Here is a 20,000-nt window from a genome sequence, read left to right on the forward strand (position 1 = left end):
AGACTCAATAACTCCACGGTGACGTTTTGATGAATTTACTGAGGAATTTGTGAAGTGAATCCATACAAAAATTATGCAATTGTAAGTTAATAATGCTAACAAATACACTGGTAAACCTGTTAGCAAGTTGAGCTAATGCTAACCATGCTAGCTTGATTATATTACCTACAAATATGCAGGAAAAGACTCCTACAAACATCACACATGGGACGCTTTAGTAAGTAAGAATAGTTTTAGTTATATTGTAAAACTTACAAACGTTGCTTGGAGTGATGCATTTAGAGTCTATACGAGTAGAAACGCTGTGGACGGCTAGAAGGTGGAACGGCACTTCTACTTCCGGTTGAAAGCTCTAAACAAAAGGGCACTACAGCACCTGCAGTGAGCAAACTCGTCCACAAGATGGCGCCATAGCACATTCGATACAACATTTTTTCAGTGTCTTTGCTTGCTTTTTTTAACTATTTGCATTATGGCTTGTGCTTTGCAGTCGTCTGTGTGCGAGAAGATCATGGAGCTACTGGGCCAGAACAAGATCGACCACCACCAGAGGCAGGTGGCCATCCTCAGCCAGGACAGCTTCTACAAGGTGCTGACCCCGGACCAGAAGGCCAAGACGCTCAAGGGCCAGTACAACTTTGACCATCCAGGTAAACAAATATTTTTACCCTTTTTTAGAAAACATTTTGATCATTTACGGTGTAGTTCCCTCGAGGGTTGTCCCAATGCCGACATTTTGGTACCGGTACCAAAATGTATTTCCATACTCTTCTAAATGCCGGGGACCACAGAAAATGGCATTATTGTATTTATTTTAACAAAAAATCTTAAAAATGTAGTCCTTAAATAAAATAGTGAACATACTAGACAACTTGTCTTTTAGTAGTAAGTAAACAAACAAAGACTCCTAATTAGTCTGCTGACGTATGCAGTAACATATTGTGTCATTTATATTATTTTGTTCACATTATGAGGGAAAAACTGTAAAAATGAATTATTAATCTACTTGTTCATTTACTGTTAATATCTGCTTATTTTCTGTTTTAACATTAAAATGTAATAATCACTTATTCTTCTCTTCTTTGATACTTGACATTAGTTTTGGATGATACCACACATTTAGGTATGGATCCGATATCAAGTAGTTACAGGATCATACATTGGTCATATTCAAAGTCCTCATGTGTCCAGGGACATATTTACTGAGTTTGTAAACATAATATGAATTTTAATTTTTTTTTTAAACGAAAAAATATTTTGTGACAATAACAAATATTGATGTAATCGTAGTAGTATCGACTAGATACGCACCTGTACTTGATATCATTACAGTGGATGTCAGGTGTAGATCCACCCATGGCATTTGTTTACATTCAGTAACGCTATCTTTTGTTAGCGGTGACGCCGGTGAGCTATTGTATCCTCCTACGGTGTGTAGTGAAGCATGTTTAGCTACTCCTCGTCCTCCAGTGATAACGATACTTGTAAGATCGATCTATCCATCCATCTTCTTCCGCTTATCCGAGGTCGGGTCGCGGGGGAAGCAGCCTAAGCAGGGAAGCCCAGACTTCCCTCTCCCCAGCCACTTGGTCCAGCTCCTCCCGGGGGATCCAGAGGCGTTCCCAGGCCAGCCGGGAGACATAGTCTTCCCAACGTGTCCTGGGTCTTCCCCGTGGCCTCCTACCGGTCGGACGTGCCCTAAACACCTCCCTAGGGAGGCGTTCGGGTGGCATCCTGACCAGATGCCCGAACCACCTCATCTGGCTCCTCTCCATGTGGAGGAGCAGTGGCTTTACTTTGAGCTCCTCCCGGATGACAGAGCTTCTCACCCTATCTCTAAGGGAGAGACTCGGACTTGGAGGTGCTGATTCTCATCCCAGTCGCTTCACACTCGGCTGCGAACCGATCCAGTGAGAGCTGAAGATCCTGGCCAGATGAAGCCATCAGGACCACATCATCTTCAAAAAGCAGAGACCTAATCCTGCAGCCACCAAACCAGATCCCTTCAACGCCCTGACTGGGCCTAGAAATTCTGTCCATAAAAGTTATGAACAGAATCGGTGACAAAGGGCAGCCTTGGCGGAGTCCAACCCTCACTGGGAACGTGTTCGACTTACTGCCGGCAATGTGGACCAAGCTCTGACACTGATCATACAGGGAGCGGACCGCCACAATCAGACAGTCCGATACCCCATACTCTCTGAGCACTCCCCACAGGACTTCCGGAGGGACACGGTCGAATGCCTTCTCCAATTCCACAAAACACATGTAGACTGGTTGGGCAAACTCCCATGCACCCTCAAGGACCCTGCCGAGAGTATAGAGCTGGTCCACAGTTCCACGACCAGGACCAAAACCACACTGTTCCTCCTGAATCCTAGGTTTGACTATCCGGCGTAGCCTCCTTTCCAGTACACCTGAATAGACCTTACCGGGGAGGCTGAGGAGTGTGATCCCACGATAGTTGGAACTCACCCTCCGGTTCCCCTTCTTAAAGAGAGGAACCACCACCCCGGTCTGCCAATCCAGAGGTACCGCCCCCGATGTCCACGCGATGCTGCAGAGTCTTGTCAACCAAGACAGCCCCACAGCATCCAGAGCCTTAAGGAACTCCGGGCGGATCTCATGCACCCCCGGGGCCTTGCCACCGAGGAGCTTTTTAACTACCTCAGCAACTTCAGCCCCAGAAATAGGAGAGCCCATCACAGATTCCCCAGGCCCTGCTTCCTCATAGGAAGACGTGTTGGTGGGATTGAGGAGGTCTTCGAAGTATTCCCTCCACCGATCCACAATACCCAAAGTCGAAGTCAGCAGAACACCATCCGCACCTTACACGGTGTTGACAGTGCACGGCTTCCCCTTCCTGAGGCGGCGGATGGTGGTCCAGAATCGCTTCGAAGCCGTCCGGAAGTCGTTTTCCATGGCTTCCCCGAACTCCTCCCATGTCCGAGTTTTTGCCTCCGCGACCGCTGAAGCCGCACACCGCTCGGCCTGTCGGTACCTGTCCGCTGCCTCCGGAGTCCTATGAGCCAAAAGAACCCGATAGGACTCCTTCTTCAGCTTGACGGCATCCCTCACCGCCGGTGTCCACCAACGGGTTCTAGGATTACCGCCACGACAGGCACCAACGACCTTGCGGCCACAGCTCCAATCAGCCGCCTCGACAATAGAGGCGCGGAACATGGTCCACTCGGACTCAATGTCCAGCACCTCCCTCGTGACATGTTCAAAGTTCTTCCGGAGGTGGGAATTGAAACTCTCCCTGACAGGAGACTCTGCCAGACGTTCCCAGCAGACCCTCACAATGCGTTTGGGCCTGCCAGGTCTGTCCGGCATCCTCCCCCACCATCGCAGCCAACTCACCACCAGGTGGTGATCGGTAGAAAGCTCCGGCCCCTCTCTTCACCCGAGTGTCCAAAACATGAGGCCGCAAATCCGATGACACAACTACAAAGTCGACCATGGAACTGCGGCCTAGGGTGTCCTGGTGCCAAGTGCACATATGGACAACCTTATGCTTGAACATGGTGTTCGTTATGGACAATCTGTGACGGGCACAAAAGTCCAATAACAAAACACCACTCGGGTTCAGATCCGGGCGGCCATTCTTCCCAATCACGCCTCTCCAGGTTTCACTGTCGCTGCCAACGTGAGCGTTGAAGTCCCCCAGTAGAACGAGGGAATCACCCGGGGGAGCACTTTCCAGTACTCCCTCGAGTGCATCCAGAAAGGGTGGGTACTCTGAACTGCTCTTCGGTGCGTAAGCACAAACAACAGTCAGGACCCGTCCCCTCCACCCAAAGGCGGAGGGAGGCTACCCTCTCGTCCACCGGGTTGAACTCCAACATGCAGGCTCTGAGCCGGGGGGCAACAAGAATTGCCACCCCAGCCCGTCGCCTCTCACTGCGTGCAACGCCAGTGTGGAAGAGAGTCCAGCCCCTCTCGAGAGAACTGGTTCCAGAGCCCTTGCTGTGCGTCGAAGTGAGTTCGACTATATCTAGCCGGAACTTCTCCACCTCGCGCACTAGCTCAGGCTCCTTCCCCCCCAGCGAGGTGATGTTCCACGTCCCAAGAGCTAGCTTCTGTAGCCGAGGATCGGACTGCCAAGTGCCCTGCCTACGGCTGCCGCCCAGCTCACAACGCACCCGACCTCTATGGCCCCTCCCATGAGTGGTGAGCCCATTAGAGGGAAGACCCACGTTGCCTCTTCGGGCTGTGCCCGGCCGGGTCCCATGGAGGCAGACCCGGCCACCAGGCCAGGAGAACGCTACATTTCGGACTGCATTGTGCCGAGTGTTAAATTTGGTGGAGGAGGAATTATGGTGTGGGGTTGGTTTTTCAGGGGTTGGGCTTGGCCCCTTGGTTCCAGTGAACGGAACTTTGAATGCTCCAGGCCAGTGTTTTTCAACCACTGTGCCGTGGCACACTAGTATGCCGTGGGAGATTATCTAATTTCACCTATTTGGGTTAAAAATATTTTTTGCAAAGCAGTAATTATAGTCTGCAAATGATGTGTTGTTGTTGAGTGTCGGTGCTGTCTAGAGCTCGGCAGAGTAGCCGTGTAATACTCTTCCATATCAGTAGGTGGCAGCCGGTAGCTAATTGCTTTGTAGATGTGGGAAATAGCGGGAGGCAGTGTGCAGGTAAAAAGGTATCTAATGCTTAAACCAAAAATAAACAAAAGGTGAGTGCCCCTAAAAAAAGGCATTGAAGCTTAGAGAAGGCTATGCTGAACTGGCAACAAATTAAACAAAAATAGAATGCTGGACGACAGCAAAGACTTACTGTGGAGCAAAGACAATGTACATCTGAACATGACATGACAATCAACAATGTCCCCACAAAGAAGGATAAAAACAACTGAAATATTCTTGATTGCTAAAACAAAGTAGAAATATCGCTCAAAGGAAGAAATGAAACTGCTACAGGAAAATACCAAACAAAGAGAAAAAGCCAGCAAAATAGGAGCGCAAGACAAGAAGTAAAACACTACACACAGGAAAACAGCATAAAAGTCCAAATAAGTCAGGGTGTAATGTGACAGGTGGTGACAGTACACCTACTTTGAGACTAGAGCTATAGTGATGCATGCTTGGTTATGCTTTAAAGTCATATCCAACAATTGCGACAACCACTTTTTACTGTAACTGAGTTTTTTTTTTTTAATGATTTCTGCTGGTGGTGTGCCTTTGGATTTTTTCAACGCAAAAAATGTGCCTTGGCTCCAAAAAGGTTAAAAAACACTCCTTCAGGATACCAAAACATTTTGGACAAATCCATGTGATGGCACTTCAAGTTCATATGTGAGAAGAAGCCCCCGCCTCATGGTCCGATTCCCAGTCAGCAGTTGCTCATGGACACAGCTGTTGGTCCAGGCTGAGTGTCACCTTGCTTGCAGATGCCTTCGACAACGACCTGATCATGCAGACTCTGCGGCAGATCCTGCAGGGGAAGACTGTCCAGATTCCAGTTTATGATTTTGTCACTCATTCCAGGTGAGCTCTCCTTAGCGCTCTTTCTGGGCCCGGGTGCGAGTCCCATGGTCTTACCTACATGTGTTGTCACCGCTTTCAGGAAGGAGGAGTTCATCACGGTGTACCCGGCTGACGTGGTGTTGTTTGAGGGCATCCTGATGTTCTACTCGCAGGAGATCCGCGACCTGTTCCAGATGAAGCTGTTTGTGGACACCGACCCAGACACTCGGCTCTCTCGCAGAGGTGTGTGGACTCTTTTTTTGTGTGAAGCAGTATGTATATATATATATATATATATATATATATATATATATATATATATATATATATATATATATATATATATATATATATATATATATATATATATATATATATATATATATATATATATATATATATATATATATATATATATATATATATATATTCAACAGCAAGACATATATATATATATATATATATATATATATATATATATATATATATATGTATGTATGTATGTATGTATGTATGTATGTATGTATGTATGTATGTATGTGTGTGTGTGTGTGTGTGTGTGTGTGTGTGTGTGTGTGTGTGTGTGTTGCTGTTGAAGTCAGATTGCACAAAAAACGTCATTTTAAAGATTGCTCAAGGGCAGCCAGTTATCCCACAGTGGAAAGTGTTTAGTGGGTGCCAGTGATGAGTCAGCACCGCCTTGTGCCCGAAGGTGTGGTGAACATCTATCATGTCCCAGACCGCGTGGGGGCGTGCATGTTGACTCTGGCGTGCTAATATAACGCCCTTGTGTGCTCCGCCATGCCCAAGTTGTTCCCAGCACCAGTACACAATGACAAAACCAAGTAGTTCCCAGCACCAGTACACAATGACAAAACCAAGTAGTTCCCAGCACCAGTACACAATGACAAAACCAAGTAGATCCCAGCACCAGTACACAATGACAAAACCAAGTAGTTCCCAGCACCAGTACACAATGACAAAACCAAGTAGTTCCCAGCACCAGTACACAATGACAAAACCAAGTAGTTCCCAGCACCAGTACACAATGACAAAACCAAGTAGATCCCAGCACCAGTACACAATGACAAAACCAAGTAGTTCCCAGCACCAGTACAGAAGGACAAAACCAGTGCTGCCTCAAACATGCCAAATTAGGTGACATATTTGATGGCGCCCAGCGTGCTGTCATTGAAGCCCCAAAACATGAATACACCAGCTGTATTCTGACTTGAAGGCTTTTGTTTTGGTGAACAGGTATTTATGAAGGCTTTTGTTTTGGTGAACAGGTATTTATGAAGGCTTTTGTTTTGGTGAACAGCTATTTATGCTTTAAAGCTGCAAAAGACTCCCATATAGAGGTTTGAGCCAAGATTAGAACCTTTATTTAACCAGATAAGAAAACCCATTGAGATCAAGATCTCTTTCACAAGGGTGACCTGGCCAAGAGGTCAACAGCACATGTCACAGAGCAGTTTCAAAATAAATACATTAAGACATACATTTTAAAATACATAAGAGAAGTGTAAAACAACAGAGATTTACATCTTTAAAAACACAGGATGGAGTCATGTTCAACACATGCTTCCGTCAGTCTGCCCAGGGCAGCTGTGGCTACGAAAGTAGCTTACCACCATCAGGTGTGAATGAATGATGGGTTTTTAACATGTAAAGCGACTTTGGGTACTTAGAAAAGCGCTATATAAATCCCAGGTATTATTATTATTATTATTATTATCAACACATGCTTATCCAGTAGGGCACCACACATTCAATATCAATACTTTTATAATAACATTGGATGCCAGTTATATGATTAACTACAATCCTCCATAAAATAGATACAAAATATCTAATAAATATCCATATTACTAAAAAGAAAAATGGTTCTGTTGAATTAAATTCTACCCAAACATTTAATCAAGTCAAATACAAATAAGGCAACAAGAGAAGTATCAACACTTGTCTTTTCTAAATCAAATGTGTACAGCAGATGTAGATCACACAAAAAATGTAATCGATTTTTTATTTTTATTTTTTAATAGATTTAAGAATCGCGATTAACCTGAAAATTGCTTTCTTTGACACCCCTACTATCCAATGTTATTTTATGTTAATTTGAAAATTTCTGACTAGTACATTTTTAAAATATTACTGTATTTGCATCTTTGTCAGTTCACTTCCTTGTAGGGTTGCACAGTATAGCGGTACTAATTCATCAAAAACGCTACTATACTGTTTTTTAACGGGCATGTCGTCACGTGGTGACATTGCTGGTTTTACGAGCAGAGGAGCATGTTGGGCAGCGCACGCACACAGAGTACTTACAAGCAGACACAGTTTGTAGACAGAAAAGGGAGAATGGACGCATTTTGGTGTAAAAAGTCAAGATAAAGGTGAAGTTATAACACTGAAACTGGAAGAGGTGCTTTGAGACATGGCTAGCTAGCATCCATCCACAGTCAGCAGTGCTTTAGTTACTTCTAAATCACTAATCCTGGTCTCCATGGCGACAAATAAAGTCATTTTCTGACATGTACCATTATCACTGGAGAACGAGGAATAGCTAAACATGCTTCAGTACACACCGTAGGAGGATACAATAGCTCACCGGCGTCACAATGTAAACAAATGCCATGGGTGGATCTACACCTGACATCCACTGTAATGATACCAAGTACAAGAGTGTATCTAGTCAATACTACTATGATTACATTGATATTTTTTTTCCTTTTTAAAAACTTCATATTATGTTTATAAAGTCAGTAAATATGTCCCTGGACACATGAGGACTTTGAATATGACAGTCTGGACATAAGTAATAATTTTAATGAGCATTTCATCCAGTCTGTACAAACCCTGAATAAAAAATTCCCTCAAAATCAGTGCAAAGAATTGCCATTTATTCAGGATGGACTAAGTTTAGAATTAACAAATGAAACAAAGGTAAACAAAATCCTCTCTGCATTATCAAACTCACGATCTAGAGCAGGGGTCACCAACGCGGTGCCCGCAGGCACCAGGTAGCCCGTAAGGACCAGATGAGTAGCCCGCTGGCCTGTTCTAAAAATAGCTCAAATAGCAGCACTTACCAGTGAGCTGCCTCTATTTTTTAAATTTTATTTATTTACTAGCAAGCTGGTCTCGCTTTGCTCGACATTTTTAATTCTAAGACAGACAAAACTCAAATAGAATTTGAAAATCCAAGAAAATATTTTAAAGACTTGGTCTTCACTTGTTTAAATAAATTCATAATTTTTTTTACTTTGCTTCTTATAACTTTCAGAAAGACAATTTTAGAGAAAAAATACAACCTTAAAAATGATTTTAGGATTTTTAAACACATACACCTTTTTACCTTTTAAATTCCTTCTTCTTCTTTCCTGACAATTTAAATCAATGTTAAAGTAAAAATTTTTATTTTTTATTGTAAAGAATAATAAATACGTTTTAATTTGATTCTTCATTTTAGCTTCTGTTTTTTCGACGAAAAATATTTGTGAAATATTTCTTCAAACTTATGATTAAAATTCAAAAAAATTATTCTGGCAAATCTAGAAAATCTGTAGAATCAAATTTTAAATCTTATTCCAAAGTCTTTTGAATTTCTTTTAAAATTTTTGTTCTGGAAAATCTAGAAGAAATAATGATTTGTCTTTGTTAGAAATATAGCTTGGTCTAATTTGTTATATATTCTAACAAAGTGCAGATTGGATTTTAATCTATTTAAAACATGTCATCAAAATTCTAAAATTAATCTTAATCAGGAAAAATGACTAATGATGTTCCATAAATTATTTTTTTTATTTTTTCAAAAAGATTCGAATTAGCTAGTTTTTCTCTTCTTTTTTTCGGTTGAATTTTGAATTTTAAAGAGTCGAAATTGAAGATAAACTATGTTTCAAAATTTAATTGTCATTTTTTTTTGTGTTTTCTCCTCTTTTAAACCGTTCAATTAAGTGTAAATATCATTATTTATTAATAATAACATAGAGTTAAAGGTAAATTGAGCAAATTGGCTATTTATGGCAATTTATTTAAGTGTGTATCAAACTGGTAGCCCTTCGCATTAATCAGTACCCAAGAAGTAGCTCTTGGTTTCAAAAAGGTTGGTGACCCCTGATCTAGAGATATATACGGTCTGGACACTTTCTTCCTAAAAACGTATAAAGATAGTCTTACTGCTCCTATAACAACATTGATAAATAAATCAATAACAGAACACACTTTCACTACCACGTTGAAAACTGCCACTATCATCCCAATCCATAAAGCAGGAAATAAACAAGACATCAACAATTACAGGCCAATTACCTTCTCCCCGTTATAGCCAAAGCAATAGAAAAAGTGATCGTTGAGCAACTCACAGAACATTTGGACTTTGAAGACCTCCTACATCCCATGCAGTTTGGGTTTCGGGCAAATCACTCGACCGAAACTGCATGTTGCCTTCTACTAGAAACAATCAAACAAAACCTTGATAATGGAGGTGTAGTTGGAGCAATATTCTTAGACCTCCGCAAGGCATTCGATACAGTCAGTCACCCCACGTTACTTACAAAATTAACATCTTTTAAACTGTCGACGGATACTTTGGCCTGGGTTATGTCATATCTATCTGGTCGGACCCAATGTGTCCGTATTGATAACACAACATCCAGTCTCACTGCTACTGATATTGGCCTGCCACAAGGCTCTAATATCGGCCCTCTTCTTTTCTCCATGTATATAAACGACCTGCCATCTGTATGTGAGGATGTAAATATCCAGATGTATGCAGATGACACGGTTATTTATACTTGGGGAAAGGACGCTGAAACGGTTGCCAGAAAACTTACAGCAGCCATGGAGAAGGTGGCAAGATGGCTACATGACTCTTGTCTTACATTAAACATTAAGAAAACTGCAACAATGTATTTTGTAAACAAATATAAAATGTCATCCTTTCCAAATATAACGGTTAATAAGGAAATAATACAAAATGTTAGTGAATATCGTTACCTGGGTGTCATTTTAGAGCCAACACTTGGCTTTAAAAAACATATCAAACAGATGTGCCAGAGTCTTAAATACAACATAAAAACGTTCAAATGTATCAGGAATTCATTAACACTGGAGGCAGCTCAAACTTATTTTAATGCAATGATTATGTCTCGTTTTTATTATTGTATAACATGTTGGTCGCAGGCAAGCAAAATGACACTGAGGCCATTGGAAACTTTGCACAAACAATCCCTCAAAATCCTTGACCGAAAACCACAACAACACCATCATTGTTTAGTTCTCCAAAAATATAGATTGTTAAATTTAGCTAACATTCAAAGATTAGCATCAATTCGAATGGCCCATCGAATCTTAAATAACACTGCACCAGCGCCACTTAAGCACTTTGTCCAGTTTACATCTGCTGTGACAACTAGAAACACACGAGCCTCCACCAGGGGGCAGTGTAGCGTACCCAGATGTAAAACCTCTTTTGCACAATCAGCCTTTTCATATAAAGCCATAAAGGAATGGAACGACCTCACAACAAACTTGAAAAGTCTAACAGATTACTCTTCATTCACAATTGAAGTTAAAAAGTGGCTTTGGAGCAATCAAAGCTGCTCACACGGTCACTAAGGTGGGCATTATGTTTGACACATCAACCTAATGTGTATTATATTTATCCATGAGAGCATTTTTATTGTAAATTGTGAGGTGTGTCTGTTAAAATCATGGTTGTTTTTACAAATGATGACAGATGTGAACAAACGCATGTATTGTCTTTGTGTGATGATGTAAATGAGGTGTGGTTGTATTGTATATTAAGTATGTGTCCATGAAAGGGCATTTTATGACTTTTTTCTTAATACTTGTGTATGATTTTATTGTCATAATTGTATTGCATAATTTTTGTATCCCTTTAATTTAGGTAGCCAGGGACTGCAGATGGAAATTAGCTATTTAGATATAATCTGGTACAGAACATATCTGTCTTTGAGCTTAATGTTTCTGTACATTGTCCCTTCAAATAAAGACTAAACTAAACTATGACCAATGTATGATCCTGGAACTACTTGGTATCGGATCCATACCTAAATGTGTGGTATCATCCAAAACTAATGTCAAGTATCAAAGAAGAGAAGAATAAGTGATTATTACATTTTAACAGAAGTGTATATAGAACATGTTGAAACAGAAAATAAGCAGATATTAACAGTAAATGAACAAGTAGATGAATAATCAATTTTTACAGTTTGTCCCTCATAATGTGTACAAAATAATAGGTGTATAAATGACACAATATGTTACTGCATACGTCAGCAGACTAATTAGGAGTCTTTGTTTGTTTACTTACTACTAAAAGACAAGTTGTCTAGTATGTTCACTATTTTATTGAAGGACTAAATGACAATAATAAACATATGTTTCATGTACACTAACATTTTTTGTTACAATAAAGACAATAATGACATTTTTGTGGTCCCCTTTATTTAGAAAAGTATCAAAATAAATGTTGGTATGGTGACAACACTACTTCCTGGTGTCATTCCCACAAACACATTTGAACACTTTTCCTTTTCGTAGGAATGCATGACTTTTGGTGTGTATGACTCATCGCTCACGTCTCACGTCTCACTTCTCACCCTGCGTGTGTGCAGTTCTCCGAGACATCGGTGAGCGCGGGCGAGAGCTGGAGCAAGTGCTGGCGCAGTACATCACCTTCGTGAAACCGGCGTTCGAGGAGTTCTGCCTCCCCGTACGTGACGCCACACCACTCTGCACAACTTGTGCCGTGCAGTTGTTGACCCTTCCCTGTTTTCTTCACCAGACTAAGAAGTACGCGGACGTGATCATCCCCCGAGGAGCGGACAACCTGGGTATAGTCAACGCTGTAATGTCTGGATGTTTGTTGTTTTTTTGCTGACTGGCTGCCTCCCTGTCCCCAGTGGCCATCAACTTGATAGTCCAGCACATCCAGGACATCCTCACCGGCGGCCCCAGCAAGCGCCACAACGGCTGCACCAACGGCCTCAGCACCCCTCGCCAGCGGCGGACGTCCGAGTCCAGCAGCCGGCCGCATTGACCCGGCCGCGCCTCTCTTCCCCGGGAGGAGAGGGTGTAAATAACGCATCATTGTATTTAAGATGAGCCGGAGGAAAAAAAGAAAGATTTGCATCCACAATCCAAATGCCTTTTTATTACCATGACTACTCCTTGTTCTTAGTTCTTCATTGTCCCATTTTCTATGGATTCTCCTTGCAAGACCACCTTTTGTTTCAATGTATCCCCTTCACTTGTTTTTTTTTTAATTATATATTTTAAACTGATAAAACTTGAACCCCCGCTTGATTGGGAGTGTGGTAAATATTTGTTCAGCAAACCCAGATTGCACTTTGGATTTGTTTGGTAATCTCGGGCTTGTGTTCATTGTGAAGTATTTAGTTCAACACTACCGCATCTGGAACTTAACTCAACTCGCCTGTCAACCAGTGTACTGACGTGGAATGGCCGTGACGTCATTGAACTGCACAAGTGGCTGCGTGGTCAAATATAAACTTGGCTTTACCGGAGGAATTCGTCGTGACGGCGGACGTGTACTCAGGTTAATACAAGGTCATCGCCGCAGCAATACCCGTGAGGCTCCACCACAATGCCTCCGCAAAGTTGCCTCAGGTGAACGCGCACAGCAAGTAATCGCCATCGTTTCCGGTGCCACTTCCGGTTACAATAAAAAAAATAGCTTTGAATCATTTTTCTATTCGGCGTTGCATATTTATTTTGTATTGTTCGACTGACTGGATTATTTGTACAGTTAAAAGATGAGTGTGAATTGTAAATTAAAGACTGATTGACGTTGCAATGTAGTCAATAAACGGATGTCACCAAGTGTGTACTGTGTTGTTTTTTCCCCCTGATCATTCAATCCAGGGCGAAGTCTACATTTTGCCCACAGCCAGCGCTTTTTAACCCAGTCTGTCCACCTTGGGACCATGATTAAATGCTGAATTCTTACTTTTTAATAACTTCCTTTGTTGACCAGAGTCCAATAACGCATGTGCAAAGAATAGCAAAGGTCTATTAATTTAATTAACATAGATGTAATTTTTTTGTGACGCAAATGAAACAATACAATACATAATTACAAGAATAAAACAATTAAAAATCTCATCATTGAACTTGAGCGCTGCAATTTACAGAGCGTCCCTGAAAGCAGCAGGATTCAAGATGGTGGTACTGTCACGCCAAATTTCTTCTCTCTACAAAAACCTTCCCTCCCCCATTTACTTCCGTGGTCATGTTTCCTCTTACGTCATTGACAGCGATCGATAGCGCTTCTGCTTTGACTGCCCGTCGCTGGAGGGATACTTCGTCTTTGACAGCTGCTGGAATCTGAAGAAATCGATTGTTTTTTTTTGTACAGGCGCGAAACAGGACAGTTGCGTGCCGGTTAAGGACCCCCGGCAACTTTGTGATTTTATTGGACGCAGCCCCGGAAGTAAATGGGGGAGGGAATGTTTTTGTAGAGGGAAGAAATTTGGCGTGATAGTACCTTCCTTTTGTTGACCAGCGCGAGTCCAATAACGCATGCGCAAAGAATAGCAAAGGCCTATTAATTTAATTAACATAGATGTAATTTGTTTTGTGACGCAATTGAACAATACAATACATAATTACAAGAATAAAAAAATACCAAAATAAATACCCTTATTATCATTGAACTTGAGCGGTGCAATTTACAGAGCGTCCCTGAAAGCAGCAGAATTCAAGATGGTGGTACTGTCACGCCAAACCCCCCCCCGCCCCCCCTTCATTTACTTCCGGGGCTGCGTCCAATAAAATCACAAAGTTGCCGGGGGTCCTTAACCGGCACGCGACTGTCCTGTTTCGCGCCTGTACAAAAAAAACAAACAATAATCGATTTCTTCAGATTCCAGCAGCTGTCAAAGACGAAGTATCCTTCCAGCGACGGGCAGTCAAAGCAGAAGTGCTATCGATCGCTGTCAATGACGTAAGACCACGGAATGAAATTTGGCGTGACAGTACCTTCCTTTGTTGACAGAGCGAGTCCAGTAACGCATGCGTAAAGAATCGTGAGGCGCAAAAGCAAATGTCTATTAATTTAATTAACATCGGTTTACATTTTTGTGACACAATTATAACAATGCAAGACATAATTACAAGAATTTAAAAAAATACAATTTATTATCATTGAGCGAGCGCTGCGATTTCCGGAGCGCCGTTGAACGCAGCACAATTCAAGATGGTGGTACGTTGTGACGCCTCAATTGTAAACATTGAAACATTTGAGCGTTTATTGTGCGCTTTTCAATGATATTTCCCGTGTCATTCTCCTGACAGAAATTCGGACTCCAGTTCAAAGCCACCCTGGAGAACCTAACTAACGTGACGCCAGTGGGTGACGACTTTCGCTGGTTTCTGAAGGTCCGTCAAGCTAGCATGCTAATATTGATACAAACACTTCAAGTGGTATTTTGCCTTTTGTTTAATTATCCGCTTTTATGCTGCAGAGGACGTTACTTTATTGCTTCCAGAATGTTCTTCACACAGTTTGTACTCCCTTTCAACCTGCTGTTTGCTTTGTACTTAGCTGAAGTGTGGCAACTGTGGCGAGATTCCAGCTAAATGGCAGTATATCACCCAGGCGGTAAGAGTCACAATATACAACTCTTTAATATACAACTCTTTAAATATACAACTTTAAATATACAACTCTTTAAATGGCAGTATATCACCCAGTCGGTAAGAGCCACAACATACAACTCTTTAATATACAACTCTTTAAATGGCAGTATATCACCCAGGCGGTAAGAGCCACAACATACAGCTCCTTCAGTCATGTACGTCCAAACTACTTCTCTTTTGTAACATACTTTGTCTTTTGTAACATATATATGTGTAGGAGAGCACGCCACTGAAAGGGGGAAGGGGAAGTGCCAGCATGGTGCAGAAGTGTAAACTTTGCTCCAGGGAAAACTCAATTGGTAAGAGCTCCTTTCCAATTATTTTGAGTTTGTGCAAACTCATAATCAATAAATGAATCTGTCTTCATGCAGATATTCTGGGGGACACGATCACGCCTTATAATGTAAGCACACACCCTGACCCTAGACCAGCTCTTCTCAAGTAAACATGCTTTATCAGTATCATGCTTCAAACCCTGCTTGGAAAAGCTGTGCGCTTAAAAAAACAAACACATCCTCGTTGTAGCCATTAATCCTGACTTCCTCGTTTTTGATTACAGAAAAAATTGGCACAAATGTTTTTATTAATACTTGTTTGTAATTTAAAGTGTTTTATATAATGCTTAAATACCGTATTTTCCTGTATATAAGCCGCACCCACTACATTTTAGAAGAAAAAACTATTTTTCCATATACAAGGAGCAGATATGTACGTTATTTACACAGAAATATTTAGTTAATGTTTATTTACATACCTTAATTGTTTCCAAATGAAGCAATGTAGTATCTGTTACCGTATTTTCCGCACCATAAGGCGCCCCGTGTTATTAGCCGCACGTTTAATGAACGGCATATTTCAAAACTTTGTTTACCTATTAGCCGCCCCGTGCTATTAGCCGCACCTACGCTACGCTAAAGGGAATGTCAACAAAACAGTCAGATGGGTCAGTCAAACTTTAATAATATATTACAAACCAGCGTTCTAACAACTCTGTTCACTCCCAAAATGTAATGTGCAAATGTGCAATCACAAAAATAGTAACACTCAAAATAGTGCAGAGCAATAGCAACATCAATAACTCAACGTTGCTCTACGTTAGTGTCACACAACACACAAAATAAACATTTAAAGCTCACTTTCTTAAGTTATTACTCATCTACAAATCCCTCAAATTATTCTTCTTCGGTGTGCTTCACTTGTTTTTTGACACCATCGATGATGTGGACGCGCATGCAGTCATAGATCAACAGGGACGGCGCTGCGTGAAAAAAGTCACCTGGTGTCTTCGCGTAAACGTCTATCAACCACTCGCTCATTTTTTCTTCATCCATCCATCCCTTCGAGTTAGCTTTTATGATGACGCCGGCTGGAAAGTTCTCTTTTGGCAAGGTCTTCCTTTTGAATATCACCGTGGGCGGAAGTTTCTGGCCGTTAGCATGGCAAGCTAGAACCACAGTAGGACGACTTCTCATTCCCTGTGGTGCGAATATTCACCGTACGTGTTCCCGTTGTATCCACAGTGCGGTTCACATGAATATCAAAAGTCAGTGGAACCTTGTACGCGTGTCTCTTAGGAGGAGACATTTTTTTGTCTTTACAGAAACACACAAATGAAATTAAATATCCGCGAGCTTCTTCTTCTACGGGGGCGGGTGCTCACCTTGGCGGTTGCTTACAGTAGAAGAAGAAGCGCTTCCTCTTCTATGGGGGCGGTTGCTTACCGTAGAAGAAGAAGCGCTTCCTCTTTTACGGGGAAAAAAGATGGCGGCTGTTTACCGTAGTTGCGAGACCTAAACCTTATGAAAATAAATATGAATATTAATCCATATATAAGGCGCACCGGGTTATTAGCCGCACTGTCTGCTTTTGACAAAAATTGTGGTTTTTAGGTGCGGCTTATGGTGCGGAAAATACGGTAGTCTACAAAATAACATGTTCCCCCCCCACCCCCCATTTGGTGGAAGATTACCATATTTTCAAGACTACAAAGTATATAAGCCGCACCCACTAAATTTTAGAAGAACCTTTTTTTTTTCATATACAAGGAGCAGATATGTATGTTATTTACACAGAAATATTTAGTTAATGTTTATTTACATACCTTAATTGTTTCCAAATGAAGCAATGTAGTATCTGTTAGTCTACAAAATAACATGTTTTCCCCCCCATTTGGTGGAAGATTACTAAATTTTCCAGACTACAAAGTATATAAGCCACTACATTTTAGAAGACTTTTTTTTTTTTCCATATACAAGGAGCAGATATGTACGTTTATTTACACAGGAATATTTAGTTAATGTTTATTTACATACCTTAATTGTTTGCAAATAAAACAATGTAGTATCTGTTAGTCTACAAAATAACATGTCCCCCCCATTTGGTGGAAGATTACCATATTTTCTAGACTGCAAAGTATATAAGCCGCACCCACAAAATCAAGGAGCAGATATGTACGTTATTTACACAGGAATATTTAGTTAATGCTTATTTACATACCTTAATTGTTTGCAAATAAAACAATGTAGTATCTGTTAGTCTACAAAATAACATGTCCCCCCCATTTGGTGGAAGATTACCATATTTTCCAGACTGCAAAGTATATAAGCCGCACCCACAAAATCAAGGAGCAGATATGTACGTTATTTACACAGGAATATTTAGTTAATGTTTATTTACATACCTTGATTGTTTCCAAATGAAGCAATGTAGTATCTGCTAGTCTACAAAATAACATGTTTACCCACCCCATTTGGTGGAAGATTACCATATTTTCCAGGCCACAAAGTATATAAGCCGCACCCACTAAATTTTAAAAGAAAAAAACATTTTTCCATATACAAGGAGCAGATATGTACGTTATTTACACATAAATATTTAGTTAATGTTTATTTACATACCTTAATTGTTACCAAATGAAGCAATGTGGTATCTGTTAGTCTACAAAATAACATGTCCCGTCCCCCCCCCATTTGGTGGAAGATTAACATATTTTCCAGACTACAAAGTATATAAGCCACACCCCATTACATTTGTCAATTTTTTTTACCATATATTAGCCGCACTGGACTATAAGCCGCAGATATATACGTTATGAAATGAGTTAGTCACACAGAAATATTTAGTTAATGTTTATTTACATACCTTAATGGTGTCTGTAACAAGGCAGTAAAACAGCTGAACAAACAAACCGTCAGTCATGGTCATGGACCCACTAGCTGCGCAAGCTAGCTCTCCAATCAGCTAAACTGACTCAATAACTCCACGCTGACTCTCTGGTGAATTTACTGAGGAATTTGTGAAAGTGAAACAACACAAAAAGAATGTAAGTTAATAATACTAACACAGACACTCGCACACATGTTAGCATATTAGCTAATGCTAAAGACGCTGATTACATTAAGATGGCACGTACAAATATGCATGAAAACACTCCTACAGACATCACACATGGGACACTTTAGTAAGTAAGAATAGTTTTAGTTGTATTGTAAAACTTACAAAAATGTTGATTGGAGCGATGAATGAAGAAACCATACGAGTAGAAACGCTATGGATGACTAGTAAACACACTATGGATGACTAGTGGACAAGCTATGGATGACTAGTAGACACGCTATGGATGACTAGTAGACACGCTATGGATGACTAGTAAACACACTATGGATGACTAGTGGACAAGCTATGGATGACTAGTAGACACTGGATGACTAGTAAACACACTATGGATGACTAGTGGACAAGCTATGGATGACTAGTAGACACTATGGATGACTAGTAAACATACTATGAATGACTAGTAGACACGCTATGGATGACTAGTAAACACACTATAGATGATTCATAGACACGCTATGGATGACTAGTAAACACACTATGGATGACTAGTGGACAAGCTATGGATGACTAGTAAACACTATGGATGACTAGTAAACATACTATGAGTGACTAGTAGACACGCTATGGATGACTAGTAAACACACTATAGATGACTCGTAGACACGCTATGGATGACAAGTAGACACTATGGATGACTAGTAGACACGCTATGGATGACTAGTAAACATACTATGGATGACTGGTAGACATGCTATGGATGACTGGTAGACATGCTATGGATGACTAGTAAACACACTATGGATGACTAGTAAACACACTATAGATGACTCGTAGACACGCTATGGATGACTAGTAGACACTATGGATGACTAGTAAACACGCTATGGATGACTAGTAAACACACTATGGATGACTAGTAGACACGCTATGGATGACTAGTAAACACACTATGGATGACTAGTAGACACGCTATGGATGACTAGTAAACATACTATGGATGAGTAGTAGACACGCTATGGATGAATAGTAGACACGCTATGGATGACTAGTAAACATACTATGGATGACTAGTAAACATACTATGGATGAGTAGTAGACACGCTATGGATGAGTAGTAGACACGCTATGGATGACTAGTAAACATACTATGTATGACTAGTAAACATACTATGGATGAGTAGTAGACACGCTATGGATGACTAGTAAACATACTATTGATGACTAGTAAACACACTATGGATGACTAGTAGACACGCTATGGATGACTAGTAAACATACTATGGATGACTAGTAAACATACTATGGATGAGTAGTAGACACGCTATGGATGACTAGTAAACATACTATGGATGACTAGTAAACACACTATGGATGACTAGTAGACACGCTATGGATGACTAGTAGACACGCTATGGATGACTAGTAGACAGAACGGCACTTGTACATCCGGTTCGTGGCAATAAACAGAAGGAAACACTGTAGACGTTCCACTCGCAGTGA

General features: G+C 41.0%; 2 protein-coding genes across 3 annotated transcripts in view; both read left to right on the plus strand.

Annotated features, from left to right (window-relative positions):
- Positions 1-13,347, plus strand: part of uck2b (uridine-cytidine kinase 2b) — a 26,600-nt gene extending 13,253 nt beyond the window's left edge. Inside the window, exons 2-7 of the mRNA XM_062047116.1 lie at positions 491-650; positions 5,399-5,495; positions 5,575-5,717; positions 12,119-12,216; positions 12,289-12,337; positions 12,407-13,347. Of these exons, the coding sequence (XP_061903100.1) occupies positions 491-650; positions 5,399-5,495; positions 5,575-5,717; positions 12,119-12,216; positions 12,289-12,337; positions 12,407-12,543 (684 nt within the window). The 3' untranslated portion in view covers positions 12,544-13,347. The remainder of the gene's footprint in view (positions 1-490; positions 651-5,398; positions 5,496-5,574; positions 5,718-12,118; positions 12,217-12,288; positions 12,338-12,406) is intronic.
- A 1,050-nt stretch (positions 13,348-14,397) lies between these two features.
- Positions 14,398-20,000, plus strand: part of czib (CXXC motif containing zinc binding protein) — a 7,002-nt gene continuing 1,399 nt past the window's right edge. The window contains exons 1-6 of one of the 2 annotated variants that reach the window (XM_062047119.1): positions 14,398-14,727; positions 14,820-14,903; positions 15,070-15,126; positions 15,207-15,286; positions 15,382-15,463; positions 15,536-15,567. In XM_062047119.1, coding sequence (XP_061903103.1) covers positions 15,105-15,126; positions 15,207-15,286; positions 15,382-15,463; positions 15,536-15,567 — 216 coding nt within the window. In that variant the 5' untranslated portion in view covers positions 14,398-14,727; positions 14,820-14,903; positions 15,070-15,104. The remainder of the gene's footprint in view (positions 14,728-14,819; positions 14,904-15,069; positions 15,127-15,206; positions 15,287-15,381; positions 15,464-15,535; positions 15,568-20,000) is intronic. The other variant, XM_062047118.1, reaches the window with a different exon arrangement.

This window comes from Entelurus aequoreus, linkage group LG05 (assembly GCF_033978785.1).
Source record: "Entelurus aequoreus isolate RoL-2023_Sb linkage group LG05, RoL_Eaeq_v1.1, whole genome shotgun sequence".
Lineage (NCBI taxonomy): Eukaryota > Metazoa > Chordata > Actinopteri > Syngnathiformes > Syngnathidae > Entelurus > Entelurus aequoreus.